General features: G+C 56.3%; 1 protein-coding gene across 1 annotated transcript in view; it reads right to left on the reverse strand.

The window, feature by feature from the left end:
• Positions 1-7949: 7949 nt before the first annotated feature.
• The window catches only part of ADAM33 (ADAM metallopeptidase domain 33), a 78861-nt gene continuing 67927 nt past the window's right edge, over positions 7950-18883 (reverse strand). Inside the window, exons 16-23 of the mRNA XM_065404748.1 lie at positions 17876-18080; positions 16017-16094; positions 14872-14980; positions 14100-14247; positions 13088-13190; positions 10790-11023; positions 10010-10164; positions 7950-8001 (exon numbers count right to left, since the gene is read on the reverse strand). Coding sequence (XP_065260820.1) covers positions 7950-8001; positions 10010-10164; positions 10790-11023; positions 13088-13190; positions 14100-14247; positions 14872-14980; positions 16017-16094; positions 17876-18080 — 1084 coding nt within the window. The remainder of the gene's footprint in view (positions 8002-10009; positions 10165-10789; positions 11024-13087; positions 13191-14099; positions 14248-14871; positions 14981-16016; positions 16095-17875; positions 18081-18883) is intronic.

The following is an 18883-nucleotide window of genomic DNA, read 5'->3' on the forward strand; positions in this document are numbered from 1 at the left end:
CTCTTCTGCTCCAGGGGCCTCCGGCAGTCCTCACGCCCACGGTGACTCAGGCAGTCTTCCTGACAGTTCACTGCCCTGCCGGTGCCACTGGTGGGCAGGGGAACCCAACCCTGCCCTCTAGTCCAGGTTCCAGCCCAGGGACCCTACACCACCCAGCCAAGGTCTGTTCAGTCCCCAACCTTGCTGCTCGCTCCATGGGCTGTTTCCTACCCCATGTCCCACAGGCTCTCTTCTGTGTAGGCCAGGCCCCAGGAGCCTACTCCTTCCCTGGGTTAGTCCTTCCCTCTCTACTACAGAGGGTGACTGCAAACTTCTTCCCAGCAGCCTTTGCTGCTGCCAGCTTCCAGGCTTTATGCTAGCCCAGCCCACCTCTGCCCATGGGAGCTCCCTCCTAATTAGGCTTTCCTCTCATCCTTAATTCCCCCCGTTTGCAGCCTAATTGGCTGACTAGGCCCGCCTGGCCTACCTCAGCCCTCTCTGAGCCAGTGTGGAAAGTCCACCCCATCACACTCACCCAGAGCCACTGGAACATTTTGGGTGCCATTGTTTTTCTACTTCATTTCTCCTCCGTTTCCCGGATTGTTATGGAAGCAGCTGGGGGGGGGGGGGCGGAGGGTCGTGCCCAAGTGAGATCACAGCCCCGCTGGGCTGGGCGCTGTTCAAACACGAAGTAAGAGTCCCTGCCCCAAAGAGTTCGCGGTACAGATAGACAAAGGGTGGGAGAATGGTGGGATTAGTAGCCCCGTTCCACAGATGGGCACGGAGGCCCAGAGAGACTGAGTGACTCACACAGGGAGACTGTGACAGAGCAGGGAAACAAACCCAGAGCTTCAGCTTTCCAGTCCGGCTTCTTAACCACCGGATCACCTTCCTTCCCCCTCCCTGCCCCTCAATCCAGCCGGCTCCTTCTCCCTTGCCCCTCCTCGCCCATTCTACTCCTCCCTCTGGCCACAGTCAGCGTCCTTGAGCCCTCTGCTCTTGAGCCTCAGTTCATAAGGATGCCAGCCTCCCACTTCGATTCCCTGTGTGCCCAGATCCCAGTGCCACCGTAATGCACTAGTCAGCGAGTTACACATCCTGCTCTGTGCCTGAGCTAGAGAGACTGCAGGCCTGCCAGGGCATGTCTACACCAGAGGTCCCCAAACTGGGGGGCACACAGCCCTAGGGGAGCATGGAGGAATGTCTGGGGGTGCAGCGAGTCCAGACCAGCCCCCACGGGGGCAGGGAGGGAGCGCCACCCAGCCACAGGTGCCAACTTTTTTCTGTGCCAGTGGGTGCTCGCGCCCCCAGCCCCGCCCCCGCCCTGAATCCACCCCTGCCCAAAGTCCCCACCCTAACTTCGCCCCTCCGTGCCCCTATTAGACCCCTCCCCAAATCCCCACCCCAGCCTAGCTCCTTCCTCTGACGCCTCTGGTGCTAACCCCCATCTGAGACAGGATGCTAGGGTAGATGGTCCAGGGGTCTGATCCCATCTAGCAATGCCTACTCCAGTACGTCCTGCCTTTCCAAGGCACTATTGGGAATTATGGGCCATCTTATTTGCTTCATGCCATGCTGGTGGGACATCATTGACTGCAAAGAAGAGCCATCACCGTCAAATCTGTGTGATGGACGGGAGACTCAATTGCCTGTACTTAGAGACTTTCCTCTGGACATCTCAAAGGGCTCTGAAAACCTTAATTAAGCCTCCTGTGGGATGAGTACCAGTCTCATTTTATACATGGGGGAAAGGAGGCACAGAGGGGTAACCGGATTGGCTGGGAAGAGAACCTTTGCCGAACCCCCAGATCTGTTAGCCTTTGGGAGGTTCAAAGTTTGATCAGCAGAACAAGTTCTCATGTGTGTCACACGGCTTCCTGCTTTACGTTCATGGGCGTTTAAGTGAGTAAACTAGGGGCGCCTCCTCTGTACACACAGCTGAGCGTGTGCGGCTCGGCAGAGGTTTCATCAACCTGGGAGGCTCCTCTGAATCTTGGGCTGCCGGCCAGGGAAGTGCTGTGCTTTTTGGAGCTTTCACCATGAGCTTCTGAGGTACCAGAGCTCACAGCAGACCCCCTTATTAAAGGGAGAACTTGGATGGAGAGTACTTCAGTCTCAGCCAGTCATCACAGATGTTCAGCATGCTTCATGACCACCTAACATACAGAATAGGATTAGAGATGGGAGGGAAAAGCCACTTAGGAGGATGGTCCCTGCAGAATTCTAGCTGCTCTTCAGACACAATGTGTAGCTGGAGGCCGGTAGAAATGTTTCCTTTCGCAGTCATCTGCCGCCACCAGGTGGATGGTTTGTGAAAAACGACCCAGTTTATTGAACCGTTCTGAGTTAAATCCTTTCACTGGCAGGTGCTTAAGCATGCGATTCCAGTTAACCCCCCACTTAAGTACTGTTCTGAATAGGGGCCTCTGGGGGCTAAACTTCGGGGCTGCGTTATACTGGATTTGTGGGGAGCTCCCAGCACCTTGGAATGCACTACCCACATTCAGGGTCCAATGTGGCTCCCCTGTTTACAGATATTTCCCATCAAGTGATGGAGAACAGAGCAAGAGAGGTTTCCAGCATAGGATAGAAAAGCAGAATGGTGCGCCAAGCTCCCCAGGAAGAAGTTGCTATTCTTCCCCTTTGCACAGCAAGGAAAGATGAATCTGATGGTTGCAGCACTCTTTGGGCCACGGCAGCTCACCCAGCATGGAGATCTAGCTGAGGAATGCTCTCCTCAGAAGAGTCATTGTTTGGGACATTTAACCCAGAACTGAATGGCCGAGAGAAGGGATATTTGGAGCTCCTGTTCTCCCTGTGTCATCACATAAGATTCAGGGGATATTCAAGGAGCCCAAAAGGAGGCAAATTCACAACTGATCCAAGGAAACACTTTTCCATGCAAGGCATCATTGGCCTGCGGAACTCACTGCCACAAGATGTCACTGAGGCCAAGAATGTAGCAAGATTTTAAAAAGGATTGGATGCTTATCTGGATAATAAGAAGAGTCAGAGTTATAATAGTTAATGCTGACAAAGAGAGCTTTGGCAAGGAGATACAGGCCCCTGGCTGCTGGCGAACCCAACAGGGTTTGTCCGTCTCTAACATCTCAGCCTTTGTAATTAAGACTTATGCACAGTAGCAAACATTCAGCTCTTTGACCTACTGCTAAACACTGATATTGACCAGGATTTATAAGCAGCAGAGGGGAGAAAACTCTCAGTCCCGCTCCATCAGGACTGAAGTGGGCCAGGTTCTCAAGGGCAATCCCATCCCTTTGCATTGCTCAGGGGGCACAAAGGAGCTGGATCCTGGCTAGCTAGAATCCTCTGGGGAGGGAGATGAGAGCTCAGTTGGCTTAATGTTGGCAGAGCTGGCTCCAGTGCTGACTGCCCCTTCCCCAGCCTGGCAGATGGGGTATGTCAGAGGAGCAGAGGCGGATTATGGTTTTGTGGGGGCCCTGGGCCAGAGCAAGTGGGGAGCTCCTCCCCACCCCTTCCGCCTGCAGTCCCACCCCTGCTTCCCCCTCCTGCCGGGGAGTGGGGTCGGGATGCAGGGGGGCCATTTTTCTGGGGGGCCCCAATTGGCCGGAGGGCTAATCCACCACTGCAGAGGAGGACAGAGCTCACACCCATCCAATCCTCACATGGCATCAATTAGAGCCGTGATTAGGCTTTTCTAGCTCATCCTGGGACCAGCGCAGATCAGGCCACAGAATCAGGACGCTGGAGCCAGCTCCCTACAATCTCCCCCCCTCCCCCCCAAATGCAGGAGAGAATCAGCCCCTGGGCTCAGCTTAGCCTCAAAGATCCACACGTTGGCTGGAACTCGGTTCGGGCGGAGCGCGAGGCGCTGCAGCTTACTCAGACGGAGACCGGCTCCACCAGCCGCACCTCCTTGGCTGAAGGTGTCCTTTGCTGGAAGGTTGGGCTGGGCCGCCTTCCCTTCGGAGAGGGCGGCTGCTTGCTCTGTCCTTCTCGGAGACTGGGAGGGACTGGAAGAAGCCAGATGGGTAACGGGGGCCTTGCAGCCATTTCTTCTCTGCTCAGAGTGGGGAGCCAGCTGAAGAACAGAATGCAGCCCTTCTATTGCCTCCCATCCCCCACACCCACCAGCGCTGAAGAAGATGGAGTGGATTCAGGGGTGAAAGTAAGTTAAAGGATTTACCGGTACGCTGGAGTCCTGAGCAGGGGCGTGGCCTCGACTGGAAGAGGCGGGGCCTCGGCCACAAAAGGGGGGGGGGCCTTAAATCAAGATTTAAAGGCCCCGGGGCTCTGGCTGGGAGCCCCAGGGCCTTTAAATCACCCCCGGAGCTACCAGCTGCAGAGGCGGCTGGGAGCCCCGGGGCGATTTAAAGGGCCTGGGGCTCTGGCCACCGCTACTGCAGTGGTGCTCCGGGCCCTTTAAATCACCGCTGGAGCCCTGCCGCCACTACCCCAGGGCTCTGGCAGCAGGGCTCACGAGGTGATTTAAAGGGCCCTGGGCTCCAGCCACTGCAGGGAGCCCCGGGCCCTTTAAATCGCCAGCCTGGGGAAGCTGGTCCAGTCCGGCACGGCGCACTGGCTCTTGCCGGTACGCCGTTCCAGACCGTACCGGCTTACTTTCACCTCTGAGTGGATTTGAACCTGTGCTACCAGGCAGCTCGTACGGGGCGTCAAGACCACTGAGCCACCTTCTGGAGCCTGGACCTTGCTCTCTGAGCAGCCTGGGATTGGTCACCCTTTTTTCTCTCCAGTTATTTTGGAGCTGCTTTCTAAGGCCAGAAAGGACCCTTAGACCATGTAGCCTGCCTGCCTGTAGTTCACAGGCCCTGACATTTCCCTGGCACACCCCTTTAATGAGCCCAGTTACGTGGGTTTGACTAAAGCATCCTCCAGAAAGCCTGGATTTGAAGCCAGCAAGAAATGGAAAGTCCACCACTTCCCTGGGTCATTAAGGGCAAATTACTCTCCTTGCTCAAAACTGTGCCTGGATTTGTCTGGCTTTAACATCCAGCTGTTGGATCTTGTTCTGTCTTTCACTGATAGATTCTTCTTCCTGTCCAGAGCGGGCAGCAGCAGCCTGAGCCGTGTCTGGACACTCAATGCCACGTGTGCTGAGAGGCAGAGGCAACTGTGTGCAGTGAAAGCATAGTGGATTTTGGACCTGACCCTCAGATGCTGGGGGATCCGGGTACAGAGGCTCTGCCTCATGCAGGTGATTGTACCCATTCCCCAGAAAAATCAAATACATTTGGCGATCCAGTTTTAAACAGCTGAGGGGTGGGGGCGGCCCTTTATTGCTTTGTGACTTTTGTTTGAGGCGGAAGAGGAGTTGGGTTTTGCGTCTTCAGACTAAAGGAGCAAACACCTGTCCACAGCTGGCTGAAAGAGTCTTTGCATCAATAGGGAGATACGATTGAGGTCTATAAAATCATGATGGGTATGGAAAGTAAATAAGGAAGTGTTATTTGCTCCTTCTCAGAACACAAGAACTAGGGGTCACCCAATGAAATTAATAGGCAGCAGGTTTAAAACAAACAAAAGGAAGTATTTCTTCACACCACACACAGTCAACCTGTGGAACTCTTTGCCAGAAGATATTGTGAAGGCCAAGACTGTAACAGGGTTCAAAAAAGAACTAGATAAATTCATGGAGGATGGGTCCATCAATGGCTATCAGCCAGGTGGCCCTAGCCTTTGTTTGCTAGAAGCTGGGAATGGGTGACCAGGAATGGATCACTGTCGGAAGACAGGATACTGGGCTAGATGGACCTTTGGTCTGACCCAGTATGGCCGTTCTCATGTTCTGTTCTTATGTTCCCAAGTCACAGGAACCCAACCCGCAAGGCCTACCAGGGGACAGCCCTCTCATCCGCTACAGCCCGGGTGGCTCATGAACACAGCCGCCAGTTGTCTGCGGTACAGAAGCAAGGGCGGGAGCTGAACACTGTGTGCAGAGCTGGGCCACCCGTGGGGCCTCAGAGACACTAAGAGAGAGCAGTGGTGTAAATACACACGTTAGCTCATCACGCACTGCTCGTTCTTCTCATAGACTCAGTCAGCTTCCCTCTGCCAGCCCCTGCCCGCTAGTCGACTCTTCTTCGTTACAATATTTCAACAGTAAAGATTGTACTGTCCTCACGCTCCATCTTCCCCAGGCTCCGGTCCCCAGCTCAGCCCTGCTCTGTTACAGATGCTCTCCTACAGATTTCCACTCATCTATGAAGACCTAGGGGGTCATGGTGGATGATTGGCTGAGCGTGAGCTCCCATGGTGATGCTGTGGCCCCAAGGGTTAGTGCGATCATTGGCGATACAAACAGGAAAGTCTCAAATAGGAGCAGAAAGGTCATTTCACCTCCGTATTTGGCACTGGTGCGACTGCTGCTGGAACACTGCTAAATTGGAGAGGGTTCAGAGAAGAACCATGAGAATGATTAAAGGATTAGAGAACCTGCCTTATAGTGATAGACTGAAATGGCTTAATCTATTTAGCGTAACAAAGAGAAGGTTAAGGGGTGACTTGATCACAGTCCGTAATTACCTCTGGGGAACAGAAATCTGACAATGCAAAGGCTGGATGATCCAGCTAGATAAATTCAGGCCAGAAATAAGGTCACATATTTAACAGCCAGGGTATATAACTACCGGAACAATTTACCAAGGGTTGGGGTGGATTCTCCATCACTGACAATCTTTAAATCAAATGGGATGTTTTTCTAAAGGAGAGGATCTAGTTCTCTGGCCTGTGAGATACAGGAAGTCAGACTAGCTGATCGCATTGGTCCCTTCTGGCCTAGGAATCTGTGAGCGGGTTGAGAAACGAGAGCCTTGACAACCACACTTTGTGACTGAAGTGCCCAGGGGACGGCGGTGATTCAGATCAAGCAAAATGAAAGAACGCAAGGAGACCGGAGAAAGGCATTGTTCTCACTTCAGAGACACTGACGACGTCAGGTGTCATGTCACAGGAAAGTGACTCAGACATTAAACACATCGTAATACTTTGCAGCACCTTCCATCTGAGGATCGTAAAGCCCTTGAGAGACATCAGTTTGTCAAACCTCACAACACCCCTGTGAGGTAGGTATTATTACCCCCATTTTACAGATGGGGAAACTGAGGCACAGAGCGGCGCAGCGAGTTGGCCAAGGCCACATAGTGAGTTAGTGGCAGAGTTGGGAGTAGGTCTCCCCGGCCCCCTGCTCTCACCACTGGTCCACACTTCTTCCCCCTTTTCATAATAAAACATTAGCAGCTCAGAAAGCAACCACATGGCTTACACCATATGACGGGAACAAAGCATGTGGCTGGGGAACCCCCCTCTCCCTGAAATAGCCGTGCAGCTGAAACCCCGTTGCCACACGTGCCGCATGAGAGAAGCGCTCCCAGCTGGCTCCTCTTCAGAACAACTTATTCTGCTGGGTTCTCCACAATTGTCACAGAGGAGGCTGGGGAGGGTGACAATAAGGATCCTCCAGGGACACGCCAGTCAGACATCCCACCGCTAGGTGGCGCTGTTTGAGTCGGCAATAGCATGGTCCCCCGGGACGCGTGGATCGCCGGCGCCAGCTGCGGTAATAACGTCCAGCATTGGAGTCTGGTGGCAAGAGAGGCGCGCCATGGAGAAGAAGGTAGCTAGGTGCTGCCTTGGGGCTGGTCACCAGCCTCTTCCATCAGTGCTGGCTGCTTAGGAGACCCAGATCTGCTCCTTCCCAGCCCAGCAGGCATAGCTGGGAAGGAGCAGAGTCTGGGTGATTCCCCTGGCAGGCAGCTGATGCGTCACGGTTAACCCCGCAAGCTGCCCACCCCACCGGTATAGCACCGTACCGCTTTCCCCTCCCCCGCACCCTCCCCCCCTATGTGCAGAAACATTTTCCCTCGTATAAAAATAGTCCTTTGGTATCCAAAAGAGCCCCGTCGCCCGCAGTAGTGCAAATGAGGAGAACCAGTTCGGGGAGCACATTCCTCTTGCTTTGTCCACGTTTGTCATTTCTTAAAGGGGATGGAGGCGGACTGGACTTTGAACCCCGGGGCGGGCCTAACGGAGAGAAGGAGAAAAACACCATGTTCGAGAGAGCGGAAACCAACCAGCCATTATGCAACTCTCGGCATTGAAGGGGCTTCATAAACATCAAGCTCCAACTCACGCCTGTGCAGAAAGACGGCTCGCGGCCCAGGCCCCACCCAAATCCTGCTGACGCCGGGGTCTGGCTTGTCTACTGGGACTGTAACCCTTCGGGGCGCCCCCTTGTGTTTGTGCAGCCCCTAGCAGCATGGGGCCACGTTCCTGGCTGGCCCTGAGGCACTGCCGTAATAAATATGATTACCAATGAGACGCCAGCGCTCTGATATGGGCCCTATGGCCTTGCCAGGAAGGGCAATATTACTGAGGTCCCATTTGACGTACCGCATGGGAATGAGGCCCAGAGTGACTAAGAGGATGTCTACACTGCATTGTAAACCTGGGTCTGTGAGACCTGGGCTTGTGGACTCTGTTTCCAAGCCCACGCTTGAGCGTCCACACCACATTGGAAACTTGGGCTTGGACCCAGGTCTCCCGGCCATGCTAATGTGTCCACACTGCGCTGCATCCGCACTGCACAATGACCGGGGCTTGGACCCAAGCCACAACAGGACTCACCCCTCTAGCTGCATCCTGGGACCTGGAGCCTAAGCGCTTGTGTCCCCGAGTCAGACTGATTTGTGTGTGGACAGAAGGGGGGCTTGGCTCAAACCTGAATCAGAGCCCAGGCTTAGGCCAGGTCTACACTCAAAAGCGAAGTCGACCCAACCACATCGCTCAGGGGCATGAAAAACCTGCACCCATGAGCGACACAGTTAAGCCGACCTGACCCCCCCACAGTATAGACAGCTCTGGGGCAATGATGGAAGAATTCTTCCGAGCGAGCTACTGGCTCCTGGCGTGGTGGATTACCTACGCCAACGGGAGACCCCTCCTGTCACTGCAGCGGTAGCGTTTCAAGTGCAGACATGCCCGTAGTGTGGAGTGGAGACATATGGAAAGTGATGTGCCCAAGGTCTCAGAGGGAGTCTGTGGCAGAGCAGAGGATTGAACCTGCAGTTCCCGCTCCCCAATCCGGCCTGTTAACCACAAGGCCATCCTTCCTGCTGGCAAGGCAAGCTCCTGCCACACAGTGCAGCGTCAGGGGGACGGCTGGAACGGGGAAGGGCGTGGGCTTCAGCCCGGTCACAGTCTGGTTCCCTTGTTACTGCTGCTGCAGCCGGCTCGCTATGCTCTGGGCACACGGCAGGGAACAGGCCCCAACCCTGCAGGGAAATCCTGCACGCGCCACCCTCCCCCCCGCCAGCCCTTCGGGTCTCTGGGCACAGCCTGGCAGGTTGCGGGCAGCTCAGGCTGAAGGAAAATGCCGTCTGACTGTACAGAAATTTCCCATGCCACAGCCCCTTTGCCCGGGCCTCTGAGCGCAGCCCCTTCCCTGCCAGGGGCCTCTCAGTCAGCGAGAACTCGCTCACCCTTGCCCCACAGTGCCCCTCCAGCCACACAGAGCATTTACTACCCCCCCCCCCATAGTGCTTCCTCAAGCATCCAGCTCCCTCCCCCCAACTGCCCCCCGCACCATTCCCCTGGCCCCTGCTCAGCCCCAGCCCCCTCCTCACCAGCAAACCGACCGTCCCCTCGGGCACTCCATCAGGCTCTCTTTGCCCAGACTTCCCCCATCACCACCAAGTGCTGCCTCCTGGGCCAGTCACCCGGCACCCCTCAGCCCGGGAGACTCACTGACTTGGGCCCTCTCAAGCCCCACGGACCATTTGCCTGGGCCCAGGAGGTGCCGGCCGCCGGCTCACTGTTGTTTCACACTTGTCAGCGCTCAGTGCTTTAGAGGCTGCCTGCAGTTCCTCCGTTACTGCCGTAGCAAGGGAATGGGGCATGTCTGCCACACCAGGACCCTGCTCTCTACAACTGCGGGGCAGGGGGGACCTGTCCTGGTAACCTCAGCCCCAGCGCGCTGAACCCGGGATCCTGCCAGGACGCAGCCGAGCTTCAAGCTTTACTCTGGACTTACTTGGTTAGGTACCTGGCAGAGCTGGCCCCTGCCGCCTTGAAGTTGGTGGGAGGGACCGTGACCAGCAGGGTCCGTCCCGGTGCCGAGGGAGGTGTTTTGGCCAGGAGAGGGCTCCCAGGCAGAGGCCGGCGAGGGGGTCCGTGCTTTGGGACGATCTAGAGGAGACCAAGGTACAAGCAGGTGTCAATCCAGCTGATTCCCTGTCCCAGGAACAATCCCCAACTGCCCACAACACGGCCTCTCCCAGGAGGGAGCTGGGGCTGCTGGGGACTAGAAATGGGGTATTGGTGTAGAGGTTGTGCCCCAGGGGACCCAGGCAGACTTCAAAGCCTCTCTTGCTGCTGTATATCGCTAGCTCTGCCCACCACTGAAACAGCCACCTCTTGGGGGGGACCCAGCAGCACAGCACCTCATTGGAAAGAGCCACAGAGGCAGAAATCCCTTCTCGGGGTGGCTAGGGGTGGAGGCCCCGGGGCAGAGTCCTGTTCTGTGGACAGACAGGCCACCAGCATGGCAGCCTCTGGGGCTGTCCGCCACCAGCCCCGGGTGCACAAGGTGGGGTCTGAACCCAGGCCCTTGGGATCCAAAAGCATGAGCCTCTACCGCTGGAGCTAGTGTCAGCTCAGAGGCAACGCATGGCCTCACCCTTAGAGGGGGACAAAGAGACACCCAGCGGTAGCCTGGCTGATTGAGGTGGGAGAGGACACCTCATCGTACGCCAAGAGGGACTGACACAGCAACCAAACCCTTGTGCGTTGGGGAGCGACCAGGGAAACTCACCACAGGGGTCCTCACGGGGCTGCTGGGAAGAGGCTTCTTTGGAGGCAGCAGCTTGGGTTGGGAGCTGATCCTTTTGGCCGGAATGACGGGGGATTTGCTGCCAGGAGGCGGCGGCCTGGACGGCTTGAGGTCTCGGTGGGGCTGAGCGGCTGGGCTGGGAGCCGGGCGAAGGGGGTGGACAATGCTGACGGGCTGGGAACCATTCGGCTTGAGGGGGAAGATGCCCCTGGCTGTCTGCAAGGCCGGAAGAACAAACAAATGGAGTCAAACCTAAGGCCCAGGTCCCCAGCACCCCTGGCTGAGGCACCCAGCAGTTCAGTGCCTATATGTTCCTCTGCTCCTGTGCGGGTCAGTACTCAACTGTTCCCGCCTTTTCTCCTTCCCTTCTCCCTCACGTGACTGAAGGCCACGCTCAATCTTCACAAGCGGAGTGGAACATAGCGCCTTGGGACTGTCGCCCCGAGAGAGGGACTAGGAATAGAGACTACCTTGGAAGTATCCAGCCCAGATTTTCCACCAGACCCAGTGCATTCTGGGAGAGGACAGGAGCAATATTCCCTCTAATTTTTTCCATCCATGTGTGGAATACATTTTGTTACATGCACCGAGGTATGTGCGGATGTGCGCCACCAGGAGAAACAAAAAACCTAGATATAATATATATATTTTTAAAATGTTAAATAGGGATAATTACTCCAGCCAGGACAGGTTAGGCATTCTAGAACTCACTACTCAAAGAATTAAATTTTAAGTGTAAGAGAAATAAAATTTATGAAATGCACAGAAAGTTTCTGAGAGACGCCCTGCGCTGTCTCTTTAAGGCACTCACTGAAAGCTCTCCTGAGCCCTGTCTCCCCTCCCCGGCTCTGCGGATATGGGGTACATGGGCGGGGTGGGGGGGGGGGTGAGAGAGACAGACTGTGTGATGATCTGGCTGATGGGGAAGGCTCAGAGACCGTGCGCTGTCTCTTTAAGAAAGGCACACTCACTCACCCACCATAGTCCAGACCTCAGACCGCAGCAGATCCAAGTCCTGAGCCAGGCCGTCCCCTCTCCTGCTCTGCGGAGATGGGGTACAGGGGTGGGAGGAGGGGGAACACCCTGACGTCAGCATCTCCCTCCCCCCGCACTCGGCACAGCCAGGAGGAGGGTACCGGGAGCAGCTGCAGGAGCAACACGGCTGCAAAGCAGCGGGAGGAGGGGCACCTGAACACACGCCGCCGGATGTGCGCGCTCTGCTAATCAGCCGCAGGGCACTTGAATCGCTCCTGGGCGGCCGCCCAGCTGCGCAGCTTAGAGGGCACACAGGACAGGAGAGTTGCGGGCTCCAAGCAGCCGTCCAGCCAGAGCGGACATGCTCACTAAACCCAAGGCGTCCTTCCACCATACTGATTCCAAGTGCCAGCGCTGGAACAGAACGACAAGCGGCGAAGCTGTCCACAGTCGCCGAGATTCAAAGTAAACTCCTGGCTTTGATCCATTAAAGGAGAGTCATTTGCCACCTCTGATAAGCGGCACCTTCGGGATGTCGTTCTAACCTGCCACAACTTGCCAGGTTGTCCCGGAGAAGATGGGACTTAGGGGAATGGTTCAGAAAGTGAACCACTGTTCAAAAGGCAGCGGTGAAAAGCAAATCAGGAGGAAGAGGCCTTGGTGGGAAAAGGAGCCACGTGATTGGATTATAAGGGTCTTGTCATTATGTATGAGAGCATAACCTATTTTAGCTGGGTTATGAGTGGCTGGAAGCCTTCATTTAATGTAACAGTCAGTCAAGCACCAGCCAAGTTGCAGATTCTTGGCCCAATTCTGGTCTCTGTTACGCTGCTTTCTTTCTCAAAGCTCTGCTCTAGGAATTATCGTGGGGCAGTTCCCCAGCCTGCGTTACACAGGAGGTCAGACTAGATGATCACAACGGTCCCTTCTGGCCTGGAGTCTGTGGTGTAAATCTGGAGTGACTCTTGGCTTCAGTGGGGTTATTCTGGATTTAGAGCAGAGCAGAATCTGGCCCTTCAGCCATGATGCTAATGAAATAAACCATGGCCACATACACCCAGCCACCAAAGTTGTCAGCGGGTGCAGAACCCACACCTCCAGCACCAATAAAACTACACGCCCTGCCTACTTGAGCTCCAGGAATCACATTGCTCCAAGTTTACGTCTCCTCTGCCTAGAGTGGTGCACCAGCTTCGTGTGTTTGTGCTCACGTCTCTCTCTAGTGGCTGACTCCAACACCTCCAAATCTGCTACCCGGCAGACACTAGCAATCGGTCATGCAAAGATCTGAGGCCCCCCACTTACTTTGTTAGTGCTGTTGGCAGCTTTAGCAGAGGAGGAAACATCCTGCAAGGTGAAAGCCGCGTTCGAATGGCCCCCGTTTCCCTTCTGATGGATGGCGCCGTTCCTGCCCCCAATCAAAAACAGAAAACACAGGACATAAAGAAAGTCAAACGCTTTGCAATTGCTGCCCTCACTGGTGTTGGCTGTCAGACCCCGGAATGGACATGTGAACCAGAAGGGGAAGCGAGTATGGTTACATGGCTGCTTTTAATACCCGAGGGAAGGTAGAATTTTCACAGAGGCATATTCTGAACGTGCCCGGGATGTAAATCGACAGATGGGGCTGGTTTCCTTTGCTGTTAACTGTGTTTTTAAATATTTGGGTGGGGCTCAGAGAGGAGGAGGATGGGGACCAGACAGAACACATGAAATGCTGAACTGATCTGGTTTCTGGTTTGACACAGAAAACTTTTGCAGTCCCCTAGGACCAGAAGACGACACCTGGATGGAGGTAGCCAGTGTTCGTGTAGGATGCACCTGAATCTAATGGATCATTCCTGCTCAGTGCTTTGGAGGAGATGCAAACTCCAACTCAGCCAGGAGAAAATCCCTTCCCAACCTCAAATCTGGCTATCAGTTTAACCCCAGGCATGCAAGCAAGAATCACACACACTGATCTCACATCAGCGTATATTGCAAGTAACTCCACCCAAGTGACTCCATGTGAAACTGGCATTAGATCAGATCAGAGGTAGACCCAGATTTTTAGGCGTTGCAGGTGACTGTCAATGGGATTTTGGCTCCTAAGTGTCTAAATCCCTTCTAACAATGAAATTTAGGCTCCTAAATCAGGTAGGCATTGCAACGCTGAGCGCCACAGTGCCTAAATGCCTTTAACAATCTGGGCCCCAAGCTCTATACCGCTAACCCCACCCATTCTCTCCCCCAGTGAGTCGAGGCACAGAATCAAATAATTGTGGGTGTCGCTGGGTCCTCAAGGGGGAGATGGTCTCTGGCTCCATCAGTCGCTCACCTGCCCATCTCCTGGCTCTTCCTCGTGCTCTTTATCCATTTGCTCAGGAGCGAGTTCTTCCGTCTGTAGCACCAGTAGATCCCCAAAGCTGTGGCGGGGAGGATCAGCAGGAAGATGACCAGCATGGCTATCAAGATGGCTTCATGGTCTGGGGAGGAGGGGGAAGTGGAGAGATGAGGAGGGGGCTTGAAGTTGTATCAGCCCCTTACATTGGGGGTGGAAAACACCCGCTCCCATTTGACAGGCGGACGTCAGAGCAGTTCGGCGCAGAAACACCGCGATCGGTGTCTATCCCCTTCTGTTGACTGCGCCTCGTAGGGGCTCACAGCAAACCAGTACAGAGCCGCCTTCTCTGACCACCAGCGCCGCAAACCCAGACCCCGATAGCTTTGCTGTGGGCCTAACCTGCACGTGCAAAACGGCATGCCTAATGTATGCCCCCCCGGGGCAAGCTGGAGTTGCAGGCACAGCCTGTGGCACCTGCCCAGCCACCGGGGACCCGAGAAGCTGCTAAAGAGGCAGCTGTGGGGTAGCATTGCCTACAGCTCTCCCTGTGTATGGGGAGAACAGCTGGAGATGCCGAATGATCCTCCCCACTTGGGTACTGTCCCATCAGCTCGCCGTTCTTGTGGCACAAGAGAGCAGCTCCATGCTTCCTTCACTCCCACCTCCCATCCCAGGGAGTGGCCCGGCTTTGAGCTGAGGGGGGGTGTGGAAGCCCTGGGGCCACCTCCCCGCCCCCCTCCACCTCAGGCCTGACATCAGAACTCACTGTCGTGCTGCACGGGGCCGCTGTCCACGCTGCCCCCCAGGCCTGGCTTCTCGCAGTACGGGGGGGCCCAGCCGGCGTTGCAGTGGCAGTTCTTGTTGCTGTTACAAACCTACAAGTGCGGGGGGGGGGGGGGGTCAGGGCCAGGGCAGAGTAATGGTCAATAGCAGACTGGTAGGAGGACAAAGCACAAGGAGATGAAAAGCCAGTGACGAGCTCCCACAGGCAACCAACACCAGAGGGGGCCCAACTGGGGAAGGAGGCGTAGCCATGGTTAGCTTCAGCCTTCCCAGGCTCCACCTCCCCAGGCGAGCTCTCAGAGCAGTGACAGCAGCACTGGAAGAGCTCCGGACCATCCGTCTAGGTGCCTCTATCACACCTCTCACGGCAGCCTTGGCGAGCCCACGGTTCTGGCCAGGGCATCTGTAATCATGGGATCAAACCAACGTCCTCGTTGGCTGTCCCTTTCCCCCTCCCAGCGGGGTGAAGTGCTCGAGCTGTCTAGCAGCCCATCCGGACATCTGCAGGTCCACTTCCATGGACTTTGGTGAGGCAATGATCTGATGTCGCATCGCTAAACCAACTGTGCTCTGGAAGCCCTTTTCTCCACCCACGCTCTGGAGGGGGGATTTTCGCCTGCAGAACTTTGCACTCCACCCAAACCGTTCCAAGTTCACTCACCCTCTACTCATCAAGGAGTTCTTAGGGGCCTGCTGGGAAGATACTGGTTTACCAGAAGTTCTGGATTCATATCACAGGGAGCCCTGCCTGTGGAGACCAAATCTTCATCCCCTCTAAACTTTTCAACAGAATGGCTCCTTCTGGCATATGAATCTTCCTCCTGCTCGAAGGTCTCAGCCGGGCTTCTGAGCATGGCTGGGCACTAAGCTACGACAGGGATCTGAACCACGTTCCGACCACTCCCAAACTGAGGCGAAGTTCAGATCTAGAACCCAGGTCCTTAGAACCCTGGTGATCCAACCTGCCCCCCTCGAACTTGGCCCCTGACTCAAACAGACCAACTCAGCCCCTTCTCTACTGGACCCAGATGCAAAGGGCAGGTGGCCACTTGGCTGTGAGGCGCTCACCTCACTGGAGAACCTGAGCCAAACTCAGGACTCCACCAAAGCTCGGGGATGGTTACTCACCCCGTGGCCGTGGCACTGGGAAATACACTTCTCCAGCTCAAAGAAGGAAGCGTTCTGGCACCTGCGGTCCTTGCAGACCTGAGGGAAATGAGCGTGGGGGGAGTTAGTGGGGAAGGACCTAGGAGTTCAGATAGGAAAATGTGACCTTGCACTCCTCAGCTAGGACCACGGGGACCTCGACAACTTGGGAGATGGAGCCTCCAACTCCAGTCACTCCGCAGTTGTAACATGCAAACCCCAATAATATCTTAGACTCTTCAGACCCGATTAGCGAATCCAGTCCAGCCATCACTGCCTTCTCCCTTCCCTGTAAGCGCCGGCTGGGTCCCCAGAACACTTCCCCAAGGGCTCAGCCAGGGCGATATTCCTGGCACGCCAGCAGCAAGGATCCACTGCCCCACTTTGGAAACTCATTCCTAGTCTGACCTGGCTGACTTCCTTTGTGAAGCGCGTGGAGTTGCAGGGTGAGCAGTGCTGCACCAGGGCAAGCGATCACCCCCTGTTGGGGTCAGGAGCCGTCCCAGCACGGAGGCTCTCCTCAGCTTGGTTCCGTCCCACCCGGAGGTGCCCTCAAAAGTTCTGCCCCTTCCGCAAACCTGGTGCTTAATAGCTCCATACGCCCTGTTAGTGCATCATCCCTTCGCTCCCGTATCCCGGCTCTACCCACCCCGCCAGGGCATCATCCCTTCGTCGTATCCCGGCTCTACCCGCCCTGCCAGGGCATCGCACCTTCGCCGCCCGTATCCCGGCTCTATCCGCCCTGCCCGGGCATCGCCCCTTCGCCGCCCGTATCCCGGCTCTACCCGCCCTGCCCGGGCATCGCCCCTTGGCCGCCCGTATCCCGGCTCTACCCGCCCCACCAGGGCATAATCCCTTCACTGCTCGCATCCCAGCTCTACCCGTCTTGCCAGGGCATCACCCCTGCGCCACCCGTATCCAGGCTCCACCCGCCCTGCCAGGGCATCATCCCTTCGCCACCCATATCCCGGCTCCACCCGCCCTGCCAGGGCATCACTCCCTCCTTCCCCGTATCCCGGCTCTACCCACCCTGCCATGGCATCGTCCCTTTGCCCCCCCGTATCACGGCTCTACCCGCCCCGCCCCGCCAGGGCATCGCCCTTTCGCCGCCCGTATCCTGGCTCCACCCGCCCCGCCTGGGCATCGCCCCTTCGCCGCCCGTGTTCCGGCTCTACCCGCCTCGCCGGGCATCGTCCCTTCGCCGCCTGTATCCTGGCTCTACCCGCCCTGCCAGGGCATTGCCCCTTCACCGCCTGTATCCCGGCTCTACCCGCCCTGCCAGGGCATTGCCCCTTCACCGCCTGTATCCCGGCTCTATTGCTCTTAACCCTTCCTCTCAGGCCAGCCCTTTGGCTCTCCCACTCTTCCCTTTGCTATGGAGCTTTCCGACGAGGACCCGCCCCCCCGCACACACAGACGTGTGGGTCGTGCTGTGATGTTCAGCACTGGAGGGACGGGATCACATTGACAGCCCAGAGACTGGAGGCCTCTGTTTCGGGCCCCCCGCCAGCCTTGATCTCTCCCACCACCAGGCCTGCACCCTGACCTGCAGGGACCATCTCTCTGGATCTGGAGGGAGCTCAGCAGGGAGCTGGCCCCTCAGCCCAGCCAGTCCTGCCTGCCAAGCAGGAGGCTAACTCACGCCCCCTGCGGCAGTGGGGGCACCGGATCTCTGAAGCCCGTACTAAGGTCAATTCCCTTCAGCTGCAGTGGCGAAGGGGGTCAGGAGCCCCTGTGTCTTGCATCGTCCTGCCCAAGGCTCTGCTGGGTGACTCTGCATGAACCAAAGGCCAAAGCGGCGTCCGACCATTTGGGAGGGTGGGGGGGGAGGGGGCACTTACCATCCCATCCCCGCATTTGGTCCCTGTCATCACCAGGCCGGGGTCCGACAGGTCCCCCTCATCATCCTTGGTGGCGTACATGAAGGTGCCTCTGCATTTCACCTCCCGCCCGTTAAAGCGGATGGTGGTGTCCATGGAGACGGTGTTGGTCCCCTTGGGTTTCCTGGCTGAGCTCTGGCACTGGATCTTGCCGCACTTGGCGTCTCTAGGAAGAGAGGCACCGAGGTTACCGAACGGGCCCTCGCTGGTCGAGCTGAACTCGTCGAGTTATTGGCCCCCCCCCGCGGTATCAGAGAGGATCGGGACGTGCTGTAGGAGGAGCTTAACAAAGCAAGGGATTCTGGGTAATTCACGAGTTGTCTGCTTAAGCACCTGGTGTCTGTTATCTCACATGACACCGCCTGCTAGGCCCAGGGCCCCTGATTCCAGAGAAGTCAACTGCCCATTCCCCAGAAACGCTCAGGCCCCAGAGCTATTTCATTTGGACCCATCTCCCCGCTCTCAAATTAGTGTTGAGAGACCCCTCACTTGCCTAAGTGCCACCTCTAGCATCTAGCACCTCTGCACGAGTGCAGGGGACTGGACTAGATGACCTCTCGAGGTCCCTTCCAGTCCTACGATTCTGTGATTTAGCAGCTGTAGGTTTGTCACCCTCATGTGCCTGTCGGTCAGTGGGCAAGAGGCCAGTGATAGTATTGGAGCGTGAAACGGGTGATTGGAGAGGAACTGTTCTGCATTGCTCCATTGGTAGCACGCACCCTCTTCATGAAGACATTCATGCCACCCCGGGGCAGGGTCTGGTGTAGAGAGAGAATCGTTTGTGGTCCATCCCCTCACCTCCCTGGCAGGGCTGGTTGACTCATCCCTGGCAGACAGATTCATAGATTCTAGGACCGGAAGGGACCTCGAGAGGTCATCGAGTCCAGTCCCCTGCCCGCATGGCAGGACCAAATACTGTCTAGACCATCCCTGATAGACATTTATCTAACCTACTCTTAAATATCTCCA

Source organism: Emys orbicularis, chromosome 5 (genome assembly GCF_028017835.1).
Source record: "Emys orbicularis isolate rEmyOrb1 chromosome 5, rEmyOrb1.hap1, whole genome shotgun sequence".
NCBI lineage: Eukaryota > Metazoa > Chordata > Testudines > Emydidae > Emys > Emys orbicularis.